General features: G+C 43.8%; 1 protein-coding gene across 1 annotated transcript; it reads left to right on the top strand.

Annotated features, from left to right (window-relative positions):
• The first annotated feature begins 15807 nt into the window (after positions 1 to 15807).
• Positions 15808 to 20440, top strand: TMEM213 (transmembrane protein 213). Its single transcript, XM_060155947.1, has 3 exons — positions 15808 to 15952; positions 19325 to 19396; positions 20271 to 20440. Exons 1-3 carry the CDS (start codon positions 15808 to 15810, stop codon positions 20438 to 20440), a joined length of 387 nt encoding a protein of 128 aa, XP_060011930.1.
• Positions 20441 to 21588: the final 1148 nt, after the last annotated feature.

Below are 21588 nucleotides of genomic sequence, written 5' to 3'. Positions count from 1 at the left end.
TCCTCCCCTCTAACCTCCCTCCTGGCAGGCCCTTTTAAAACTAAGCCCTCTGGACAAGAGAAAATACCTGCCCTGGCGCCTCAGCAATTCCCCAGGCCTTCCTACAAGTAATCGGAAAATAAATCAGCTGCAAGCCGATATTCAAGGGCTACTAGAAGCAACTGTTTTTGTTTTGCAAATCTCTACAACTCCTACAAACTACTACTACCCACCTACCTTCACCAGCCCCAAGGCCTCACCTATTCCTCTCAAAATGATTATAGATATTATAAAAGATCAGGATATCAGAAAAGAAAATGTCCTGTACTTTAAAAATTTTTTAAATAATCATCATCCTAAGACTTATAATAATAGATACATTTTCTTTCTCTGTCCAATAAAGTTATAAATCTTATCATTTCAATGAAATATAAACACAGCCACATCACCTGAGACTGCAGCCTTAGCTCAATCAGTAGAACCCAAAACTAAAAAGAAAAAAAGAGGGAGAGAGGGCTTCCCTGGTGGCGCAGTGGTTGAGAGTCCGACTGCTGAGGCAGGGGACACGGGTTCGTGCACCGGTCCGGGAAGATCCCACATGCTGCGGAGCGGCTGGGCCCGTGAGCCATGGCCGCTGAGCCTGTGCGTCCGGAGCCTGTGCTCCGCAACGGGAGAGGCCACAGCAGTGAGAGGCCCGCGGACCGCAAAAAAAAAAAAAAAAAAAGAGGGAGAGAGACCGTTTTAAACACAAACTTCTAAAAGGACCCTCTTGCCCAAAGAGTCCCCTTAAAATTGCTTGTCAAAGGCAAAGACAGATCTTTAAAGTCTTCTCCATAAACTATAAAAGACTTTAGCCAACTGAGCAAGTAATCTAATTATCCAATTTATTCCAACTGTTATTTATAAACTAGTGAGTTTTGTAGTGCACCAATTCATGACTAAAGTTTTATTTATTTTTTAAAATTTATTTATTTTTGGCTGCATTGGGTCTTTGTTGCTGTGCGCAGCCTTTCTCTAGTTGCAGCAAGCTGGGTACTCCTCATTGTGATGCGTGGGCTTCTCATTGCGGTGGCTTCTCTTGTTATGGAGCATGGGCTCTAGGCACATGGGCTTCAGTAGTTGTGGCACGTGGGCTCAGTAGTTGTGGTTTGTGGGCTCTAGAGCACAGGCTCAGTAGTTGTGGCACATGGGCTTAGTTGCTCCACAGCATGTGGGATCTTCCTGGACCAGGGATCAAACCCATGTCCCCTGCATTGGCAGGTGGATTCTTAACCACTGCACCACTAGGGAAGTCCACCAATGACTACAGTTTTAAAATGAAAACTATGAGATCTCTAGTTGTGTCTCTCTATATCCAGATGGTATGGCCAAAATTAATTTGTAAAAGAGCTCTATTTAATTGGCTTAAACAAATAAGTGCTTACAGAAACTCTCAGAAATATAATAGAAACTAACCCAAATGAATTTCAGGTTCTCACGACCTGGGGAAATATTCGGTATTAAAGCTAATTTAAGGGACTTCCTTGGTGGTGTAGTGGTTAAGACTCCGTGCTCCCAACGCAGGGGGCCTGGGTTCGATCCCTGGCCAGGGAACTAGATCCACATGCATGCCACAACTAAGGAACCTGCATGCCACAACTAAGGAGCCCACGAGCCACAACTAAGGAGCTCTCGAGCTGCAACTAAAGGAGCCTGCCTGCTGCAACTAAGGCCCGGCACAACCAAATAAATAAATAGATAAATAAATTTTTAAAAAATCAATTTATTTATTTTTGGCTGCATTGGGTCTTCGTTGCTGCATGCGGGCTTTCTCTAGTTGTGGTGAGCGGGGGATGCTCTTCATTGCAGTGCGCAGGCTCCTCCTTGCGGTGGCTTCTCTTGTTGAGGAGCATGGGCTCTAGGTGCTCGGGCTTCAGTAGTTGTGGCTCGCGGGTTCTAGAGCGCAGGCTCAGTAGTTGTGGCACACAGGCTTAGTTGCTCCACGGCATGTGGGATCTTCCCGGCCCAGGGCTTGAACCCGTGTCCCCTGCATTGGCAGGCGGATTCTTAACCACTGTACCACCAGGGAAGCCCAATAAATAAATATTGTTTAAAAAGAAAATAAAAATAAAAATTACTACTTGTTAAGTTTTGGTGTAGTATTAAAGAAAAATATTCATAACTATCTGAAAAAGCTGGTAAAACATTTTCCCCCTTTTTGAAACTACATATCTATGTGAGGCCAGACTTTCTGTATATACTCAAACAAAAATAACAAATAGCAACAGATTGAATGCAAAAATAGATACAAAAGACAAAAGCTGTCTTCTATTGTCAGACATTAAAGAGATTTGCAAAATAAAACAATTGTCACTCTTCTCACTAAATTGTTGTTTGTTTTGGAAAATCGAGTTATTTTCATTAACCTATATATGATATCAACATACAACAGGTTTCATATTATTTTAGATGAGCTAATATCTAAGTATTTTTAGAATTTCTCAGTTTTAATCTCTAGTGTGATAAATATCAGTGGATAGAATCCACATACGCCACAGCTCTTTGGGGTTCTCAATAATTTTTAAGGGTATAAAGGGCCACCTAGACCAAAACATTGGAACTGGCCTGGGGAGAGAACAGAGGGGTATATTAGCTTGCTAGGGCTGCCTGAACAAAGTACCACAAATCGCGTAATGTAAACAACAGAATCTATCGTTTAGGAGTTCTGGAAGCTAGAGTCCAAGGTGTCAGCAAGGTTAAATCAGCCCTTCTAATGGCTGTGAGAGATAATCTGGTCCATGCCTTTCCCCTAGCTTCTGGTGATTTGCTGGCAATCTTTAGGGTTCCTTGGCTTGTAGAAGCGTCATCTGATCTCTGTCTTCATTTTCACATGCATATGTCTGTGTCCAAATCTCCCCTTTTTACATGGACACCACACATACTGGAGTAGGGGCCCAGCCTACCTGAGTATGAGTGTGACCTCATCTTAACAAATTACCTCTGCAAAGACCCTATTTCCAAATAAGGTCACATTCTGAGGGACTGGAGTTAGGACCGCAACATATGATTTTGGGGGTGTACACAACTCAGCCCATAAGAAGGCGGAAGCAATAAAGTCAGGCCTGAGCATGGGAGAACTCAAGGTTTCAAGACAGGACAGAGTAGATGGACAAGAAACAGAGAGGGAGAAGGATAATCCGAAGAAGGAGAATTCTAAAGAAGAGAGTGTCTCAAGCACCATGGATTGGTCATGCCAGAGGAGGGCTGAGAAGCACCTGGAGGTTAGGGATGACCCCAATGGACTTACTTCAGTGGAATGAAAGGTGCAGAATTCAAAGTAGACTATGGACTTGGGAAGTCAGCGGCTGGTGAAGAGAAGGTAGATAACAAGAATTCTTTCAAAGTATCAGGCTAATGAAAGGGAATGAGGGACCAGGGCAGTAGCTGATGAGAAAATAAAGCATCATGGGAGGTTTCATTTATTTTTTTAAGGGCAGAGACAGTTGACAATCCAAGAGAACTCTGTGAGCTCTAGTTGCACTCTAGAAAATAGCAGCTTCTACTTTTTCTCACCCGCTAAGCACCTTTGAGACAATCACTTTGAACCATACAAGGATACCACTTAAATTTCTCTGGAAGTTTCCTGATTGAGCTCAATATTTTATAGGCAACGTTTCATAGCACTGCTGACTCATGGGAGGTTGAAAGAGAAGGTGTTAGCAACCACAGCCCAGTTAGTCTAAAACCAAAGTAAACTTCCTGAATTCTCTAGCCATACTGTAAATCTCCACGGTGAAGGAAGGAGAGAGAGAGTGAGAGAAGAACCAAGCCCAGCTCCAGCCCTAAAAGGGTTTTGCAGTGACTGGTAGAAAAGAGACTGAGATTTACTCCAATCCACTCACTGGAGTGGAGGCCTGTGAGGCTAAAAGATTTACCAAAGCCACATAGGACACTCGCATTTCTTTAATTATTTGTGTCACTGACTTTTTTAAAAATGCAAGTAATTCTCCTATTAATCATTAAATACTATATATTTTTAATATAGTCTCAGAATCCCCAATAACACTTAAACTTGGTATTAGGTCTTGAGAGAAACTACGTTCTTAGAGCAGAATCAATCCCCTCTATTATCCAAATGAACATTGTTTTTGATATCGAGTGTTTAATACCACAGTCCCCATTCTCTAGACAAGTCTGGGGCACAATGCCAGCTGTGGCCACTATACACTTGTCTGTGCAGGTTTCTGGCAAGACACTTTCGTGCCCTGAGGACTGTCTATAAAATGTCTCTTGAGGAGCTGAAGAGGGAACACTTGATTTACAGCACTTCAAAGTGGACATTCCTTTCAACAAAGGGCCTCCTTTGTTCTCATAGCCCTGGACCCGGGATTAGGACGATACTGGGAACAACCACATGTTCAGCTGTACAAGATCAATTTACAGGAGATCGTCACATAATTTAAAAAATGAAAAGGGGTAAGTGGAAATCAAGCCAAAATCCTTGCAAGAAATTTACGTCAGCAATTCCAAAAAAGGTAAGCTGCAACACTAACAACCTGATTTTTCTAAAACAGTGTCTAATTTTTCTAAACTGAATCCCAGCCAGATGACCTTCATTCAAAGAACTGATTTTCCCATCCACTTACCTAGCACTTGTCCACCACAGGCCAGGCACTGAGCTCACCATCCACGAGCCTTCACAACAGGCTCTAACAGAGAAAGTGCTGGAGACAGAAAGAGAATGATTTGAGGTTGCTCAAAAGAGAGAGAATGACATCCAGCTTCACAAACACACACACACACACACACACACACACACACACACACACGATTAGGTGCCGTTTGTTGACAGTAACATTCATGAGTTCACGAGTCTATGCTGTCAGCACACTGAGGATGGTATGCTGGAGCCAGGACCGTCCCCTGCCGTGAGCATCCCCACTCCCTCCTAGCCTCGGACCTTCTCCAGTGATGGGTCTCAGGGTGCGTTGATGCCATCCAATGTCCATTTGGCCCTCACTGTGGTTCTACAGCTTTCCATCCTCTAGATCACACCCGGAGAGAAAGAGCCCTCCCAGGGACAGCCACTTTCTCCTCCACCCTCCATCCCATCCCACCTCCCTGCCTCAGCACACGGCCACCTCGTTCCCGAGGAAAAGACCCTCCATCATGGCACCCTCGGCTCCCTTTTCTCCACCTCAACACGCCTTGGTCTTGTCTCTGTTTCCTTTCTCTCCAGAGCAGAACTACTTTACATCCCTTTCACTCCTGTCTTCACTTCAAGTCACAGGCTGACTGGGAGTGAGATTTAGGGAAATAAAATTTCATCATGAAGAGAACAGAATGCCTCTAAGTTTGCCACTGGCCAACTTTACCCATCACCTCTTCAAGTTTTTCACTGGGGAGCATTTCCCCAGTTATTCACCTTTTCTGTAATAATATTTACTCTAAATTCTATTAGGGAGTTTCTTTTCAGCATGATTCTACCTCTACTTTCTTAAAAAAAAAAAGACTTTACTACCTCATTTCTCTTCTTTCTCCATTTAATATATAATACTGAGCACAGAGTCATAGAATCGTGCCACTGGAAGAAAACTTAGAGGTCTAATCCTGTCCCTTTACTTCAGAGGTAAGGAAACAAGCCCAGGGAGGTGAAGGAATTTGCCTAAGGTCACACAGCTAATCAGTGACCAAGCTGGATGCAGAACCCAGGGCTCCGGACAAAGGGTTTTCGCTTCATCCCTGTAGCTTCCCAGTTTGTTTCTCACAGGAGTTAACATCCCTTTGTGTAGGCACCATATGGAGCAAAACCCCTTCTGGGGATAATTTATCCCCTCTGGGGAGTCTGGAGGACCCCAGACAAAGGTCTTCCCACACAGGATTGAAGGCAGCATTTCCCTAGATTTTCCCCCCTGTATCCCCCTCCCAGAGAGACGACCACCATCTTTCTTGGGTAACATCATCGGCAAGGTGATGTGACTCCCCCAGGGTCTCAAGGGAAGTGACTACATGAAAAGTGGAATCCAGGACTCCTGACTCAGGGTTGGTTTTGCTGATCCCAAGGGGCTCTGGGCAGCCTGGACAGGAGAGATGAGAAAATGAGAGAGAGAGAGAAGGAAAGTCATAGAAGAGACTGGAAGGCCAGGGAGGAGAGAAGTTAGATGTTGGGAAGAGAGGACCAACAATCTCTCACTTGGCTACCTGGTCCTTTTGAGTTTCATGTGGACAGAACTGGAGAAGAAAAATTGGCCGAGTGTTTATTGCAAACATGCAGCTTATTTCCCAAAAACCTTAGCTTAAAATTACTTTTGGGGAACACACATCTCTGTTTATTAAACAAAAGATGAATCTGACCACAAACACTGTTGTACCAACAGAAACATTTTGCACAAATGGTCAGACTGGGAACTGAAGGGAGCCAGAAACTGCCAATCACAGAGGCCCGGAGCTGAACAGGATCTCCCCTCGGTTGCTGATTAACTTCACCTGAAAATGCCCCTCCCTGCTTCAGGCTAGTAACTCACTAACATTCCCACAGCTGGAGCTATCCCACAGTGGACATGGCTGCCTTAAAAGTTAGCAATAAACCTGTCACTTAAGGCATTTTAGCAAAGTCCAAGGAACAACCTTGAGAAGTCAAATGCAGCAATACCAAACTCTAACCTACTACGTTGTTTGTAGGAGAGAATTCTTACGGCTTAAGGATTGGGCCAGGCGGTCTCTAGGTGCCTTGCCAACACTGAGATTCCATGTTGTCGTTGTTGTTGTTTTTCCTGCGTCTTACTTCTAGTCTTCTTCTTGTCCTGACATTCTTGGGTTTGTCTGCACTTTCTGTTATACACCTTGGGCACCTCAAGAGCAGAGGCTGTCAATAAGCAGTTCTCTGTACCATATGCAACTTGAAACTTCATTAAGATTTTTTTTTTAATGGAGAAGATTTCCTGACATTGAAATTTTCCCCAAGCAGTCAGACATTGTAAACTGTAGTCTATCTGCTCCATTGTGACTACATTGCTTTCCTGTGAACTACTCTTTTAAAAAATGTATTAACTTGATTTTATTTCCTGACTATAAGAGTAATACACATTCCTTGTAGAGGATTTGAAAGACATAAAAAAGTATAAAAAAGAAAATAAAAATCATCAAAGTGTAATTTTAGATATGACCACTGCTAACATCTTGGTAAGATGCTTTCCAAACTTTTTTCTTTATATATGTGTGTGCTTACAAAACTGCAGTGATACTGAATATATAGTTTTATATCCAGCTTTTTCTGCTTTGTATTATATAGCAAGTGTTTTCCCAAATAATAAATGTTATTCCAAACATAATATTAATTTAAAAAATTGTTTAACATTTTATTCCATTATAATTTGCTTCTAAGCTTTTATTTTTACAAATATTGTAATGTTGAGATAGAGAACCTTGGATATACATTTTGGGCATGTGGGTGCTCATCTCTGACTAGTTCCTTGGGGAAAAATATTCCCAAGAGCTGCTCTATAGAAGGAAAGGTGACCAAACTAAGCTGACCCTAACAAAGTCTACAACTCAGCTATAAATCATCTCAACTACTGAGCCTGGACTGACATGATGGCACATTGTTATTGCCCCAAGCACCTGATTAAAGCAACCAACAAAAAAAATCATGTCTCATCCTAGGTCATCCTAGGTCACAAGTTATTTCTACAAACAATTGTATGTAATTACAATTTTTCACACAATAAAAAATAACCAGGTACACAGGGAAACACAACAACATGAATGGAAACCAACAGAAATAATAGACAATAGAAACAGACCAATGGGGGTGGGCAAATATTGAAGTTATCACACAAAGATTTTTTTTTAATCATGTTCACTCTGTTCATGAAGATGAAAAACACGACTGAATAACAGAAAGCTATTTTTTAAAGTACAAAATGAAAATTTAAGAACTAAAACTAAAATAATTGAAATTAAGAACCCAATGGGTAGTTATAAAAGTGGATTAGACATAGATGACAAGAGATTTAATAAAAGATAGGGCAGAAGAAAATATCTAGAATAAAGCACATGAAAACAATAGGATGGAGAATAGAAAAGAGGGTAGAGAATTAGAAGATTCTATGGGAAAGCCTAACTTATGTGTAATTGGAGTCCTGGAAGGAGAGAAAAGAATGGGAGAGAACTAGTATTTGATGACTGAGAACTTTTCAAAACTGATGAAAGACATCAAACTCCATATTCAATTGCCTACAAACCTCAAGCAAGACAAATAAAAGGAAATCAATACCTGAGCGCATCAGAATAAAACTGCTGAAAACCAAAGACAGAGCAAAATGCCTAGAAACAATCAAAGAAAAAGGAGACAAATTACCTACAAGGACGCACCAATTAGATGGACAGCTCTCAACAAAAACAATAAAAGTCAAAAGAAATAGAATGATATCTTCAAAGCACTGAAAGAAAATATCTGTCAACCTAGAATTCTACACGCAATGAAAATATCTTTCAAGGATATCTTCAAGAATAAAAACATATCCAGATAAACAAACACTGAGAGCATTAACCACTACACTGAGGGAATACTAAAAGCTGTTCTTCAAGGAGAAGGGAAATGATCGCAGACAGAAGAACCGACATGCAGAAAGGAGTCAAGAGCAATAAACTGGCTAATATGGGGATAACTTTAATTTATTTTATAAAATAGTAGTAATGACTTAGAGTTAAAATGTATGTATAGAGTTAAAAATACATGACCATAATGGTATAAAAATCAGGAGTTGATAAGTAAAGCTCCAAAGTCTTTGCATTATCTATGAAGAAGTTTAAAGTATCAATTAATAGTGACTCTGATAAGATCAGAATGCATGCTGTAACCTCTAAAAAACTGAATAATAAAAAACTCAATCCAAACTTAGTAAAAAAAAGAAAAAAAGGAACATAAGACAGATGGGAAAACCAGACAGCACTTGGTAAGATGGTAGATTAAAACCTAAACCAATCAGTAAATACAGTCCATGGGAATAGAGCCAGTGGCCAAATTAAAGACAAAGATGGTTAGAAATGTTTTTTTAAAATCCTACACTATGTTTTTATAAGGTACCTATCTAAAAACATAATAAAAATTTAGGAAAGTTGAAAGAAATGATGGAAAAAGACATAGTATGCAAAACTAAGCAAAAGCAGAGGGTAAAATGAATTGGGAGACTGGGATTGATATATACAAATTAATATGTATAAAACAGATAACTAATGAGAACCTGCTGTATAGCTCAGGGAAGTCTACTTCATTTTGCTGTACAGTAGAAACTAACACAACATTGTAAAACAACTATATCCCAATTAAAAAAAAAACTAAGCAAAAGAAAAGTGGGATAGCTATAGTAATAGCAGACAAAGTAAACTTTATGGCAAAAAGCATTACTAGACATGAAAAGGGACGTTACAAAATTATTTTTTAAAGGAGGTTCAATTCACTGGGAAGGTGTCATAATTCTGTGTTTGTATGAAGCCTAATTACAACCTCAAATATTTCATGCAAAAATAGCCAAGACTACAAGGAAAAGACAGAAATCCACAATCATCTGTCTCAGTAGTCAATAGAATTAAACAAAGAAAAATAGGAAAAATATAGAAGATATGAACCACACAATTAGTACTCTAATAGACCTACGTAGAATACTGAACCCCACAACTACGATACAGTCTTTACAAGCACCATCAACCATTTACAAAATTTGACCATATGATGGTTCTTAAAGAATACACAAAATAAGTCATTCAGGTGTGTTTGCAGATCACGATGCAATTAAGCTAGAAATCAATAACAAAACGATAACTAGAAAACCTCCATATGTTTGAAAATTCAGAAATATACTCTTGAGAAGATGTGAAATAATGAGATCCAGGGCGGAGGCAGAATACAGCCTTAGCCAAGCGGAAGTTCCATTCTTTTTTATTAAACCCACCTCTGTCCTGGCCACCGTATCACCGCCCTCTAGTGCAACTGTGGATTAAGGGCAAGCTGAGTCGCCCTGGAACCGCTCAGAAATGGTTCCAAATGGTGGGCTCCAGGCCTTGGTCACTTTGTTCCTTCTATCAGCTCTATGGTATGATCTCAAATTGGACGCTACGTAGTTCTCCATTTTTCTTACAAGGGTACTCCTCATTCTCTCCAAATCCTACACCTATAACTGAGTGGCAGTGGGTGAGGTTAAGCTCCTCCACAAACTAAGTGCTGCTCAGGGGAAGGTCTAGATGTTCCAGTCGCATGAGCAACTAGAGACTGACATTTTGTGAAAACGGATCCTGACAAAGCTGCATGCAGGAAGAGCCGCAGACCCCATCTCTGCTCAGAAATTAGGGAATAGCAGGCACAGGCGTGGTCAGGGCTGTGATTCTCAGAGTGGATGAACCGGAAATGAAAGCCCCAAGTTCAAAGCCAGTGGTCTCTTCCCAGAGATGGAGGGGCGGTTAGAGGAGGCGATCAGAATCACAAGGGGGGTTAGGGAGGGATTCATTGGGAGTATGGGATTAGCAGATGCAAACTATTATATACAGGATGGATAAACAAGGTCCTACTGTACAGCACAGGGAACTATATTCAATATCCTGTGATAAACCATAATGGAAAAGAATATGGAAAAGATTGTGTGTGTGTGTGTGTGTGTGTGTATATATATATATATATATATATATATATATATATCTGAATCACTTTGCTGTAGAACAGAAATTAATTATACTTTAATAAAATAAATATAAAAAAAATAAAAAGAATCACAGAGGAAGTTCCCTCAACATAAAATATCCTTCCGGAAGGCAAAGGCCATTCCAGGCCACAGAATGCTGGTTTTCAATCATTTAGCACAGGAAACCCTCTGCCCCCCTCCTTCTCTTTTTCACATGAAATTATATCAGGGAAAACAGATAAAATTGGAGGCAGTGAGGGCCCTGGAACCCCATGCTCTAGGCCACCCCAATCTCAACATGGAGCCTGGTCACAGACATTTTAACTTGGACTTTAAAGTATGTGTAACCAAACACCTGTCTCAACCATTAAAAAAAAAAAAAAATCTTGAGAAAGTTCCTGCAGAATGTCTAGCTTTGAGCAATGCAACTTCCTGGTATACTTTCCAAAGGAAATCTGATGTAAAATGAAAGACTTACCAGGTGAGGTAACGACCTGCATGGAGTTGCTAGTTATAGACGTGTTAAAATGAAAGAGAGCTAATAATGGTGACACCTGTAAAACAGTTGCCACGCGGCCCTTCCTTTGGGAATTAATGAGTGCTCAGACCCCAGTCAAGTCCATCCTATTTTAGAATAATAAAATCCTTTCATCTGTCAATAAGAGAATATGTGTCTTTTAAACTGACTTGCAAACACCTAATCTAAAACAGTCCCCACTTAACTAACAATGTGTTGAGAGAGACAGAGAGAGAGAAAGAGAGAGGACAGATCATTGCCTGTCCCCTTCACATCCACTGCTTCCCAGAATTACTTTCCATCGTATGACTTGATAGGATGCTGTCAGTTTAGACAGGTGCATGCTCTTTAAACCCCCATTACAACAACCCCACACAGGGCTGTTTCGAATCTATGTCCCAGGCTCTCACTATTTTGGAGGGACATGCTCTGCTCACATCAAACTTATTAAAATACATCCAACATCCTAAATAAAATTGTTTCTGTTTAAATGTTTGAATTGTATAACTTTGCTTTTGAAATAAATTTTTTTCCTTTTTTTTTTCCGGCTATGCCACAGCTTATGTTATCTTAGTTCCCGACCAGGGATCGAACCCATGCCCCCTGCAGTGGAAGCGCCAAGTCCTAACCACTGGACTGCCAGGGAAGTCCCGAAATAAATTTTTTGGATTGCACAGGTTCTGTTGCTGTTGTTGTTCATATTTTGGACCTGAGAACATTTTTCAGGTCTCAAACATTTGGGGGGCCCTTGAAAATCCCGTGGACCACACACACTGCTGTTATCTCCACTGCCCTTTGGATAAATCAGCCCTAATCTGTGAAGCTCACTGAGGGGTGTACTGTGAGGAGAATGTCGAAAACAGAGATCAAAAGATAGGAGAGGGACTTCCCTGGTCGTGCAGTGGTTAAGAATCCGCCTGCCAATGCAGGGGACACGGGTTCAATCTCTGGTCTGGGAAGATCCCACATGCCACGGAGCAACTAAGCCCGTGTGCCGCAACTACTGAGCTGGTGCTCTAGAGCCCACAAGCCACAACTACTGAGCCCGCATATCACAACTACTGAAGCCCGTGTGCCTAGAGCCCATGCTCCACAACAAGACACCACAATGAGAAGCCTGCACACTGTAACAAAGTGTAGCCCCTGCTCGCCACAAATAGAGAAAGCCCGCACGCAGCAGCAAAGACCCAATGCAGCCAAAAATAAATCAATTAATCTTTTTTAAAAAAGATAGGAGAAAAAAAATCAAAGAAAGTGTTCATCCTATTAAGTAATGTCATCTCTGTGGGCACCCAAGGGGAAATGGTATCAAGAGCATTTATCTGGTTTTGGTATCAAGAGCAGTTGTGCTTTTAACAGATACACACTACTGTATATAAAATAGATAAACAACAAGGACCTACTATATCACAAGGAACTATATTCAATATCTTGTAATAACCTGTAATGGAAAAGAATCTGAAAAAAATATATATATATATGCGTGTAACTGAATCACTGTGCTGTACATCTGAAACACTGAACATCAACTATACTTTAATAATGAATGAATGAATAGCAGTTGTACTTCCCCTGTTGTTTCCGTCTTGTGAGGTCATGAATCATGTATGTGATCATGTGACCCTCTTGGCACTGGCTACCACAAAGCTTAGAAAACATGCATGCCATGTTTGTGCTCTCAACTCACTCATGGTTCCATCTTATATTTACTACCCTAACTTTCTCTTTGCCTCACTTCTTCTTGTTTCTTTTATTTTACCTAGCTTAATTAATGTACGTAAACTTCCTTAAATCCTTTTTGGACCAAGGCAGGATATAAATAAATGAATACATAAATAGCATTATTTTTCCTTAAAACTGCCTTTCTCCCATACTTGCTACTTACGATGACCCTTCTATTATAATGATGTTTACCGCGGGCTGAGTACTTGCCATCAGCCGGCACTGGGCAATGCGCTTCACGTAGATTACTTCATTAAGTCATCACTACAACTCCTGAGATAGGAGCGCCTCCTATTATTCTTCAGATGAGGAACCTGAGGCTTGGAGGTATAAAGTAACCTGCCCAGGGCCCCTCAGCCAATAAAACGCAAGGCTGTGATTCTAGCCCAGACTGGCCTCACGGCCACCCCAGCCGGAAACCTTGCCTCCATCCTGGACGCTTTCTTCCTGGATTCCTTTCTGTTGATTCGGCCTGCTAAATACCTCTTGATTCTGTCCCCCGCTCCTCTATCCTCAGTCCAGCTGCTTAGTTCAGGGCTCTTTTGATGTCTGTCTGGGATTTCTGCAACAGCTTCTTCGATAATCTCTCTGAATACAGACCTGCCCTCTCTCCTCCATTTTTCTGAAATACAAAGGTGGCCACATCTACAATTTCCTTATAGGGTGCCCCAATCATAAAATGAGAGTCCAGTTTCCTTAGTCTGGCATGCAGGTCCATTTACAACCTCTTAGTCTAACCAGACACACCACGACCCAGCCCATGCCCCGAGGACAGTAATTCCTCCCCAGGCAAGGGGCACACGGTCATGCCTCAGAGACCAGGCACACACTGGTCCCTTCTCCCGTGCCTGGCGAACTACGCATCTCTCAAGTTTCAGGTCAAGATGCCACTTCCATTGTGAAATGTTCTCAGGATCCACTAGTCCTCAACCCTCCTCGCCACACTTATTTCACTGTGTTGTCATTACTTATTTGTCCATCTTCCTCACTGGACCCTGAGCTCCTTGAGGACAGGGGCTTTGCGGCCTTACCCATGTCAAAGCCCCTCCCTCATACCAAGGGCCTGGATACACCAGCTACTTGGTAATCATTGAATATTCAACCAAGTGGTAGGCCTAAACTGGACTTTTGTACACTGCCTGAAGATCAGCCTTCTTAAAGCTCTTCTGCCCCCAATCCCCAAATCCAAGAGTATAGGGCCACCATTAATTGGTACGTTTGGGCGGATTAGAAAAAAGTGCCCCTCCAGGCTGATGTACAACAATGAGACATCCTTATTCTGGGCTTACACATGGCTTATACGTCCTGCTGTTAGGGAACTGTAGACCGAAACCATCCCTGAAACTAACCCTGAAGAATTCAGGAGGGGCCAAAAGGAGGGAGGAGAAAATCTGTCCTGCCACCCTCCCAGAAGCCCTCACGCTGGAATCCATCTTGCCTGAGAGATGCCCGCCACCAGGAAGGACCCTGAGTCAGACCAACTATGGGCAAAGCAAGATGATTGGCCAGAAACAACCCGGAAACTATCCCCCTTAACATCAAAGCTGAGACTGTGAGTCACGTGGCAGAGCAGTCCTCCTGGGTTCCCTTGCCCTCCTGCTTTCCCCCCAGGCGCCCTTCCCAATAAAGTCTCTTGCTTTGTCAACACATGTCTCCTCGGACAATTCATTTCTGAGTGTTAGACAAGAGCCCACTCTCGGGCCCTGGAAGGGGTCCCCCTTCCTGCAACACTTCCACTGAGCTTTGAATGACTTTCAAAGCTCATCCCTCACTCTCTTAGCCAGACCCAAGCTTATTTAGGAACATAATACACGTATCCACACGTGGTAGCCGGCCAGCATGCACACATGCTGCTATTCCTTGTACTCAAAAGGCCCATCACCTCCCACCTGCATACGCAAACTTCAATACCCAGCCCAAAGGTCACTTCCTCTGTGAATCTCTCCTCCACTGCTCTCGGGCAGACTTCCCCCTCCCTCTTTTATATCCCCATCACCGGGGAAGATACCCATACTAAGTCCTACCATACTGCCTCCCAGTTCTTTCTTCACTGCCTGGTCTCACTGCTGTACTGAGTAGGAATCAAGAGGAGGCGTCACATCTTAATCATCTCTGAGTCTCGAATGCCTGGGATGGTGCCTTTACAATACATGGTTGGCATTCAACAAGTGTCTTAGACTGGAGGCAGAGCTTCAATCAAGTTCTACTCAATTCAAAATCTTCGCAAAGCCTTCCTCTGGCCTCCTGACTGTTTCAAACCCTCCACGCCCAGCCTGGCACATCGGATGCTCAGCCTCTTGGACACAGCGGATTTCTGAGCACCTCTTACCTCCGGGCCTTTGCTCACCTGTCCCTCCTGCATACGATGCCTTTTTCTCCTCTTTGCCTGTCAAAGCCCTATCCATCCTTCAAGGCCCAACCCAAATGCCATGTTCCTCATGAAGCAGCCATCAGGAGGTGAGGCCTCTTACTGCTGAGAAGCAAAGTGCTTTGTCCTTCACTCCTGAAACACTGCTCTGTGCTTTAATGATGTGTGTTTGTAATAAAGCACTTGGAGGGCAGGTATTTCCAGACTTGAGCAGAGGGTAGTGCACGCAGTAGGTGCTCGGTAAATATTGGATAGGACGACTATGCCTGAAAGTGGAAGACGCAGTAAACTCATCTTCAAGGAACCAGCACAACACAGATCTCCTGCCCTGTCCTCTTTTTTCTCAGCAGGGACAAAACGTGAGCTAAGGAAGAACCAACTGAGTCACCGTCCATTCCTCCCCCAGTCAACGTAGCTCAGCTTCCCTCCTGGAGAGGTGAGAGCCAGGTGTGACAGCCCGAGTTCCCTTTGCTCCACCCCCTCTCTTTCCCCCAAACACAGAACAGAAATTCACCTCTGCCAGCGTTGTTTTCAAGTTCCTGCCAGACGGGCCACACACAGGACGCATGGCAGGCGGCCCTCAGCTCGCCTCTGCAGGGACCGTGATCACAGAAGCCTCCCTCCTCAGCATGAAGCACCTCAACTCTGCGCCCTGGGCCGCCCTGGTCCTCAGCCTGGCCTTTGCCTCTTTCCACCCGGCTTGCTTGGCAGGTAGAACTGTGAGCTTTATTCTCGCCACGCTGGGAAGAGGAAGGGAGGGGAGGGGGGAAAGAAGGAGGTGGGAGAAGGATTCCTTGGCTAGGGTTGGTCCCGCACAAAGGAAAGAGGAAACAGTACTTTCTCATCTGAAGGATTAGGCAAGAGAGGGTAGGGTGGGATGGGAGTTACCTTAAGACCAGCATCAGCCAGTATGGGAGCAGCCACCTCTGCTGGCCTTTGCCACAAAGAGTCTCTCCCATCAGGGGACCAAACTGGCCTAAAATGATATCTTTGGGTTGCTGTTTCTCAACGGCTCCTTGTCAGCATAATTGTGTTGCAAACCCATATTTTGTGGCTGCCATCCTGCTTTTGCGTGTCCCTCCCTTGACCCTGTGTGCCCTTTGCAACTTCCACAAAACCTCAACACACAAAGCTGTCGTATGCTGTTTAACCTTCTCCCACCTTGCCCGGCTCAGGAGATGTTGGGTTATGTCCCGATTTTCTTGTGGAGGCTGAAGGGGGATGTTAGGTGGCCTCCCCTGGCTTGCTCTCCCAGGCTGGGCTCTGCACGTCAGGGACCTCGGTCACATTCTCATGCTCCTGGTTTCTGCCTCTGGCTTTGATCTTGCTCCTCAGAACAGTCTGCCCTCCTCTCTGACAGACAGATTCCCCTCTCTTGAAACCAATCCTCGCCGTCCCCCCTCCAGGCTGTATCTATCTCTCCCGTCCTCATGGTCTCTCCTATGGAGGTTCAGAGTGTGGGCTCTCAAGCCACTGAGCCTCAACTCAACTCTGGCTTCCACAACTTACTAGCTGTGTGACCTTGAGCAAATTACTTACCCTCTCTGTGCTCCAGTTTCCTCATTTCTAACATGGAGATAATCATAGTGCTTATATATAGGTTTGTTGTAAAGATGAAATAGGTTACTGAATGTAAACAACTTCTAATAAAATAGCACATAGTAAACCCTCAACGAATGTTAACACATTCCTTTTATTTTCCGAATCACCCCTCCCCAGATAAGAGTGGTTTCTGTTTACCTGGCCATGCTTAAGAGAGGGCCTCAAACACTTGACAAATTTAACTGCACTGAATGGTTGGGTCTTGCCAGCAGCCTTTACTTTGGAAGTGACTCCAAGTGGGACCAGTCCCTGGCTGGCTTTGCTTATGAGGGAGGTGGGTGATATTTAAATTCTTAAGAATTTGTAACAGGGTATTTAGTTTGAACCATATAAAATTTCTGATACTGAATAATTTTTGACCTACAGAAGTGGCAATTTCATATGGTTGAACCTAATATTAGTATTCCATTAACTAGGTTTTTTTCCATTCACTAGCTCTAGACTGGGACCACTTCCATTCTAGGGTAGAGGGGAGATGAAAGTCAGGGTCAAGGAAGTTATTTGGGTAACAAGGGAAATTAAAACATTGAGGAATCAATTTTTCCAAAGCAAATAAAGACCAAGCTCTAAGGCATTTAGCTGTAAATTATTTACAGTAACCATCAGATTGCATCAAGGTAATTACTATACTTAAGCAGGACATTGCAGTGGCCGGGGGTGTGTGGCATAAAATTAGTCTGAGCAGCAATTTCATGGCTTTGGCTAAATCAGAAGTTTCCTCCTGACTCGTCCTGCTATGTGACAACAAGCAATTTTGAAGGACATGTTAACCTAGAGTCAGTGGGGCCTGGAGAGTTCCAAACTTTTTTTTTTCATTCCCAAAGAAGTAGATTGAACAACAACATAATTTCCAGAAAGATTCTTTTAAATGGTCTCTTGGTTTTGCTCTACCTAGATCAGCATTGTCTAACAGAACTTTTTTTTTTTTTTTTTGCTTGCGGTACGCGGGCCTCTCACTGTTGTGGCCTCTCCCGTTGCGGAGCACAGGCTCCGGACGCGCAGGCTCAGCGGCCACGGCTCACGGGCCCAGCCAGTCCGCGGCATGTGGGATCCTCCCGGACCGGGGCACGAATCCGTGTCCCCTGCATCGGCAGGCGGACTCCCAACCACTGCGCCACCAGGAAAGCCCATAACAGAACCCTTTTGATGATGGAAATGTTCCGTTATCTATGCTGTGCTTCCAATATGGTGGCCACTAGTCACGTGGTGATTGAGCACTTGGCATGTGGCTGATATGACCAAGTAGCTGCATTTTTCATTTAATTTTAATAAACTTAAACAGCCACAATGGTTAGTGGTCACCGTGTTGAACAGAGACCGAGACCATCTACCTTCTGTTTTTTGCTTTTGTTTTTAATTTTTGGCCACACCCCATGGCATGTGGGATCTTAGTTCCCTGACCAGGGATCAAACCCGCACCCCCTGCATTGGAAGGCAGAGTCTTAACCACTGGACCACCAGGGAAGTCCAATCATCTACCTTCTTATCCTTAGGGATGAGAGGGAACGTGGGCCATGGCTTTTCTCCCTTGGGGATCCTTATGTTTCTCTCCATAACCCCTCCCCACCCCCAAACTCTGATATTTCTGCTAAAGTTCTTTTTATCATTGTGCTCCTTGTTTATTAATCAAGGGACAATTCTAAGTGCTGCATATTCTAGAAACCTCTCAACTTGCTTGTAGGGTGTTTAATTTTTTATTAAACCCTCTCTCTGAGTAATAACATCATACTCATCATAAATAATCAAGGTCAGACTTCAATGTTTACTAGTTCAAGTTTTTGAAGGAAACTGAAGCTAGTTACGAAAAGACATTCCAGATTTTTAAGTGATTGTGTTTATACTAGAAAAACAGTTTATAGATGTACCTATCTGCATGGAAAGCAGCTAAAAGAAAGTGTTTAGAGGCCCCTGGTGATGGAAGGGACATGAGATATGAAGATAACGCATCTCTGAATGGGACTCGGGAGTGATAGGAAAAGGGGAGTGTGTGAGTTTGCTAGCCAACAAAATACCACAGCCTGGGTGGCTGAAACAACAGAAGCTTCTTTTCTCACCATTCTGGCGGCTCCGGGTATCACCGGGTTTGTTTTCTCCTGAGGCCCCTCTCCTTGGCTTATAGATGGTCCCCTCTGTGCTGGGTCTTCATGTGGTCTTTGCTCTATGAGTTCACATACCTGGCGTCTCTTCCCCTTCTTACAAGGACACCAGTCATATTGGATTCATTTAACCATTTAACCTTAATTGCCTTTGTAAAGCCCTATTTCCATAAAATGGGTTAGGACTCCAACCTACGAACCTGGGGGACACAGTGCAGGCAATGACAGAGGGTTAGCTTTGTTGCATGAAATTTCAATGTACCTCTACTGGAACTTCTATAACACTTTCATAATACTCACTACTGATTCAAAAAAAGATTGCAAACTCTATGCCTGAGAATGGCTTCTCCTAGTTCCTGAGACTATCTTCTGTCTTTTCTTCCAGAAGCCAGCGGCAGCAGCAACTCAACCTTGACTGTCCACCATCCAGGCCTTGAGACCCTGGAGCAGTGCCCCAGTAAGCCTCTCCTGGCAACCTCCCTAACCCCAGGGCTCACCCTGGAGTGGGGAGGGACACTTAAGCCTCCTTGCTTTCTGCCCATTGGCATCGGGCGGCTGAGCGCCTGCCAGGCCCTCCTGTGCACCGGTGTGGTTTGCTCACAGCCCCAGAACTGTCTGCAGAGCACGTCTAAAAAGCTCTCTTGGGCTTGGTCCCCATCTAAGCTCACACTCTCTGGTGCAGGTGGCTTTAATGGCCCATCCTCAGGACAGCAGTCAAAACCCCGCTGACTGCAAATGCTTATAGAAATTTGGAAGTGGAAAGACCCTAGACATCAGCCAGTCCAACTTATGCCCAAGGCAGGAGCTTCATCTTGGTACCCTCTGCATATTTGTGTTCATCCTCTATTTGAAGACTTCCAGTGGCAAGGAGCCTACTGCTTCATAAAGCAACCACTGCTATGCGTGTCTAATTAACAGGAAGTTTGCCTTATTCGAAGTTTGCCTCCTTGATTCTGCCTTCATTGGATGACCAGATGTGTTTACTTCTGGGCACTTACAAAGGAGGGTAATAGGCAATAACATGTAGAGGTTATGAACATGACTTTGGACTCCTACAGGCTTGGGTTTGAATTCTAGTTCTGCCATCTCGTGACCTTGCGCAGGTGACAGCCTCAGTTTCTTCATGTCAAACAGCAGGAATAACTGTGCCTATCACTCTGTGAGGAATAAATAAGGTAATGTGTGTAGAGCACTTAGCCTAGTACATGGCGTGCTTTAGTAAATGGTGGCTATTCTATTATTACTGGTCTCAATGTTATGAATATTAGAGAAGAGCTTGGGGGAGGGGAGGCTGGTGTGACGCTGTCATTCCCGCTCTCTCTTCCCACCAGATGTCGACTTCTGCCCACAAGCAGCCCGGTGTTGCCACACCGGAGTGGATGAATACGGCTGGATCGCGGCTGCCGTTGGTTGGAGTCTCTTGTTTCTCACCCTCATCCTGCTCTGTGTGGACAAACTGATGAAGCTGACTCCAGATGAGCCCAAGGACTTGCAAGCATGAGACTTAGAATCTTTGTCCCAAGAATGTCAATCACCACCAAGTTGTAGGTAATAGCAGGCAGGGATAGCGCTAATGTGATTTCCATTACTTTAAAGTCTTTTAATCCTTTTTTGTTTGTTTTTGCTTTTGTTTCTGTTTTGGCCGTGCAGTGCGGCTTGTGGGATCTTAGTTCCCCAACGAAGGATCAAACTCAGGCCCTTGGCAGTGAAATTCGGAGTCCTAACCACTGGACCTCCAAGGAATTCCCAAAGTCTTTTCACCCTTAAACTTCAGTTAATTTTAAAAGGGAAAGAAGGAGGAAATGGGGGTCCAAGGAAGACAAGATCAGTGCTGCTGCCGTCACACCTAATTTCCAAAAGCACTTGGGCCCTTTATAATCTGATATCTCCCTGATCATCTCCTTTCTCAAGATGGCCCCCATGAAAATTGCTTGTGGTTTAACCATCGCCTTCTTCTGGCTTCCAAGGGTGTGGTACACGAGAAACATAAGCTTCAGTCTTTTAGTCAACACATTCAAAACAGAACTCAGAACCTTCTCACCAAAAACAAGGTGTTGTCCTTTGTCCCATACTTCAGTCAAGGGCGTCACTGTCGTTTCAAAATGTGAAATTCACCTTGGACACCCCAGCTTCCTCACACCCACGTCCGATGCTTCTCCAGCTCTTGTTCTTTCTGTGACGCATCTCCCATGGCTGTCCTAGCCATTCTCCCTGCCGGCACCCTAGTTCTGGCCTTCACTACACCGTCTGACCATCATGTCAGGAATATTTCATTTCATTCTCACTGCTTCAGGATCTGCACCCCCAGCTTGTCACTCCCCTCATCCCAATGTCTTCCACTTCTCTGCTGTCATTCCCTCTTCTAGGGTGCCTACTTCCACCTCCACCTCCAGAAGGAAGGCCGTTCCTCCAAGTCCAGCTCTAATGCTTGCTCTGCCGGCAGCCTTCTCTGCTCATCTTTGGGAGACCAGAAGCTGGTGGTCTTAGGGCATTTCCGTGCTGCCCTGAGCACAGCCATTGTGAACGGGCCTCTTCACACTCTGGGGCATGTTTTCCAGTGAACGGATGAATGAGCCAATGAATAAGTTCTTGCCCTAGATGAATTTAAGATCATCGCTCTGCATTCAGAACCACTGTTTTTCTATAGAC

The sequence above is a fragment of the Lagenorhynchus albirostris genome, chromosome 8 (assembly GCF_949774975.1).
Source record: "Lagenorhynchus albirostris chromosome 8, mLagAlb1.1, whole genome shotgun sequence".
In the NCBI taxonomy this organism is placed as follows: domain Eukaryota; kingdom Metazoa; phylum Chordata; class Mammalia; order Artiodactyla; family Delphinidae; genus Lagenorhynchus; species Lagenorhynchus albirostris.
Note: the sequence above shows the minus strand (reverse complement) of the source record. Positions and strands in the feature narration are given on the sequence as shown.

Coding starts and splice junctions, on each gene's coding strand:
- TMEM213 (XM_060155947.1), top strand. CDS start 15,808: ATGGCAGGCGGCCCTCAGCTCGCCTCTGCAGGGACCGTGATCACAGAA. Junction 15,953..19,324: donor CCACCCGGCTTGCTTGGCAG/GTAGAACTGTGA, acceptor CTTTTCTTCCAG/AAGCCAGCGGCAGCAGCAAC. Junction 19,397..20,270: donor GACCCTGGAGCAGTGCCCCA/GTAAGCCTCTCC, acceptor TCTTCCCACCAG/ATGTCGACTTCTGCCCACAA.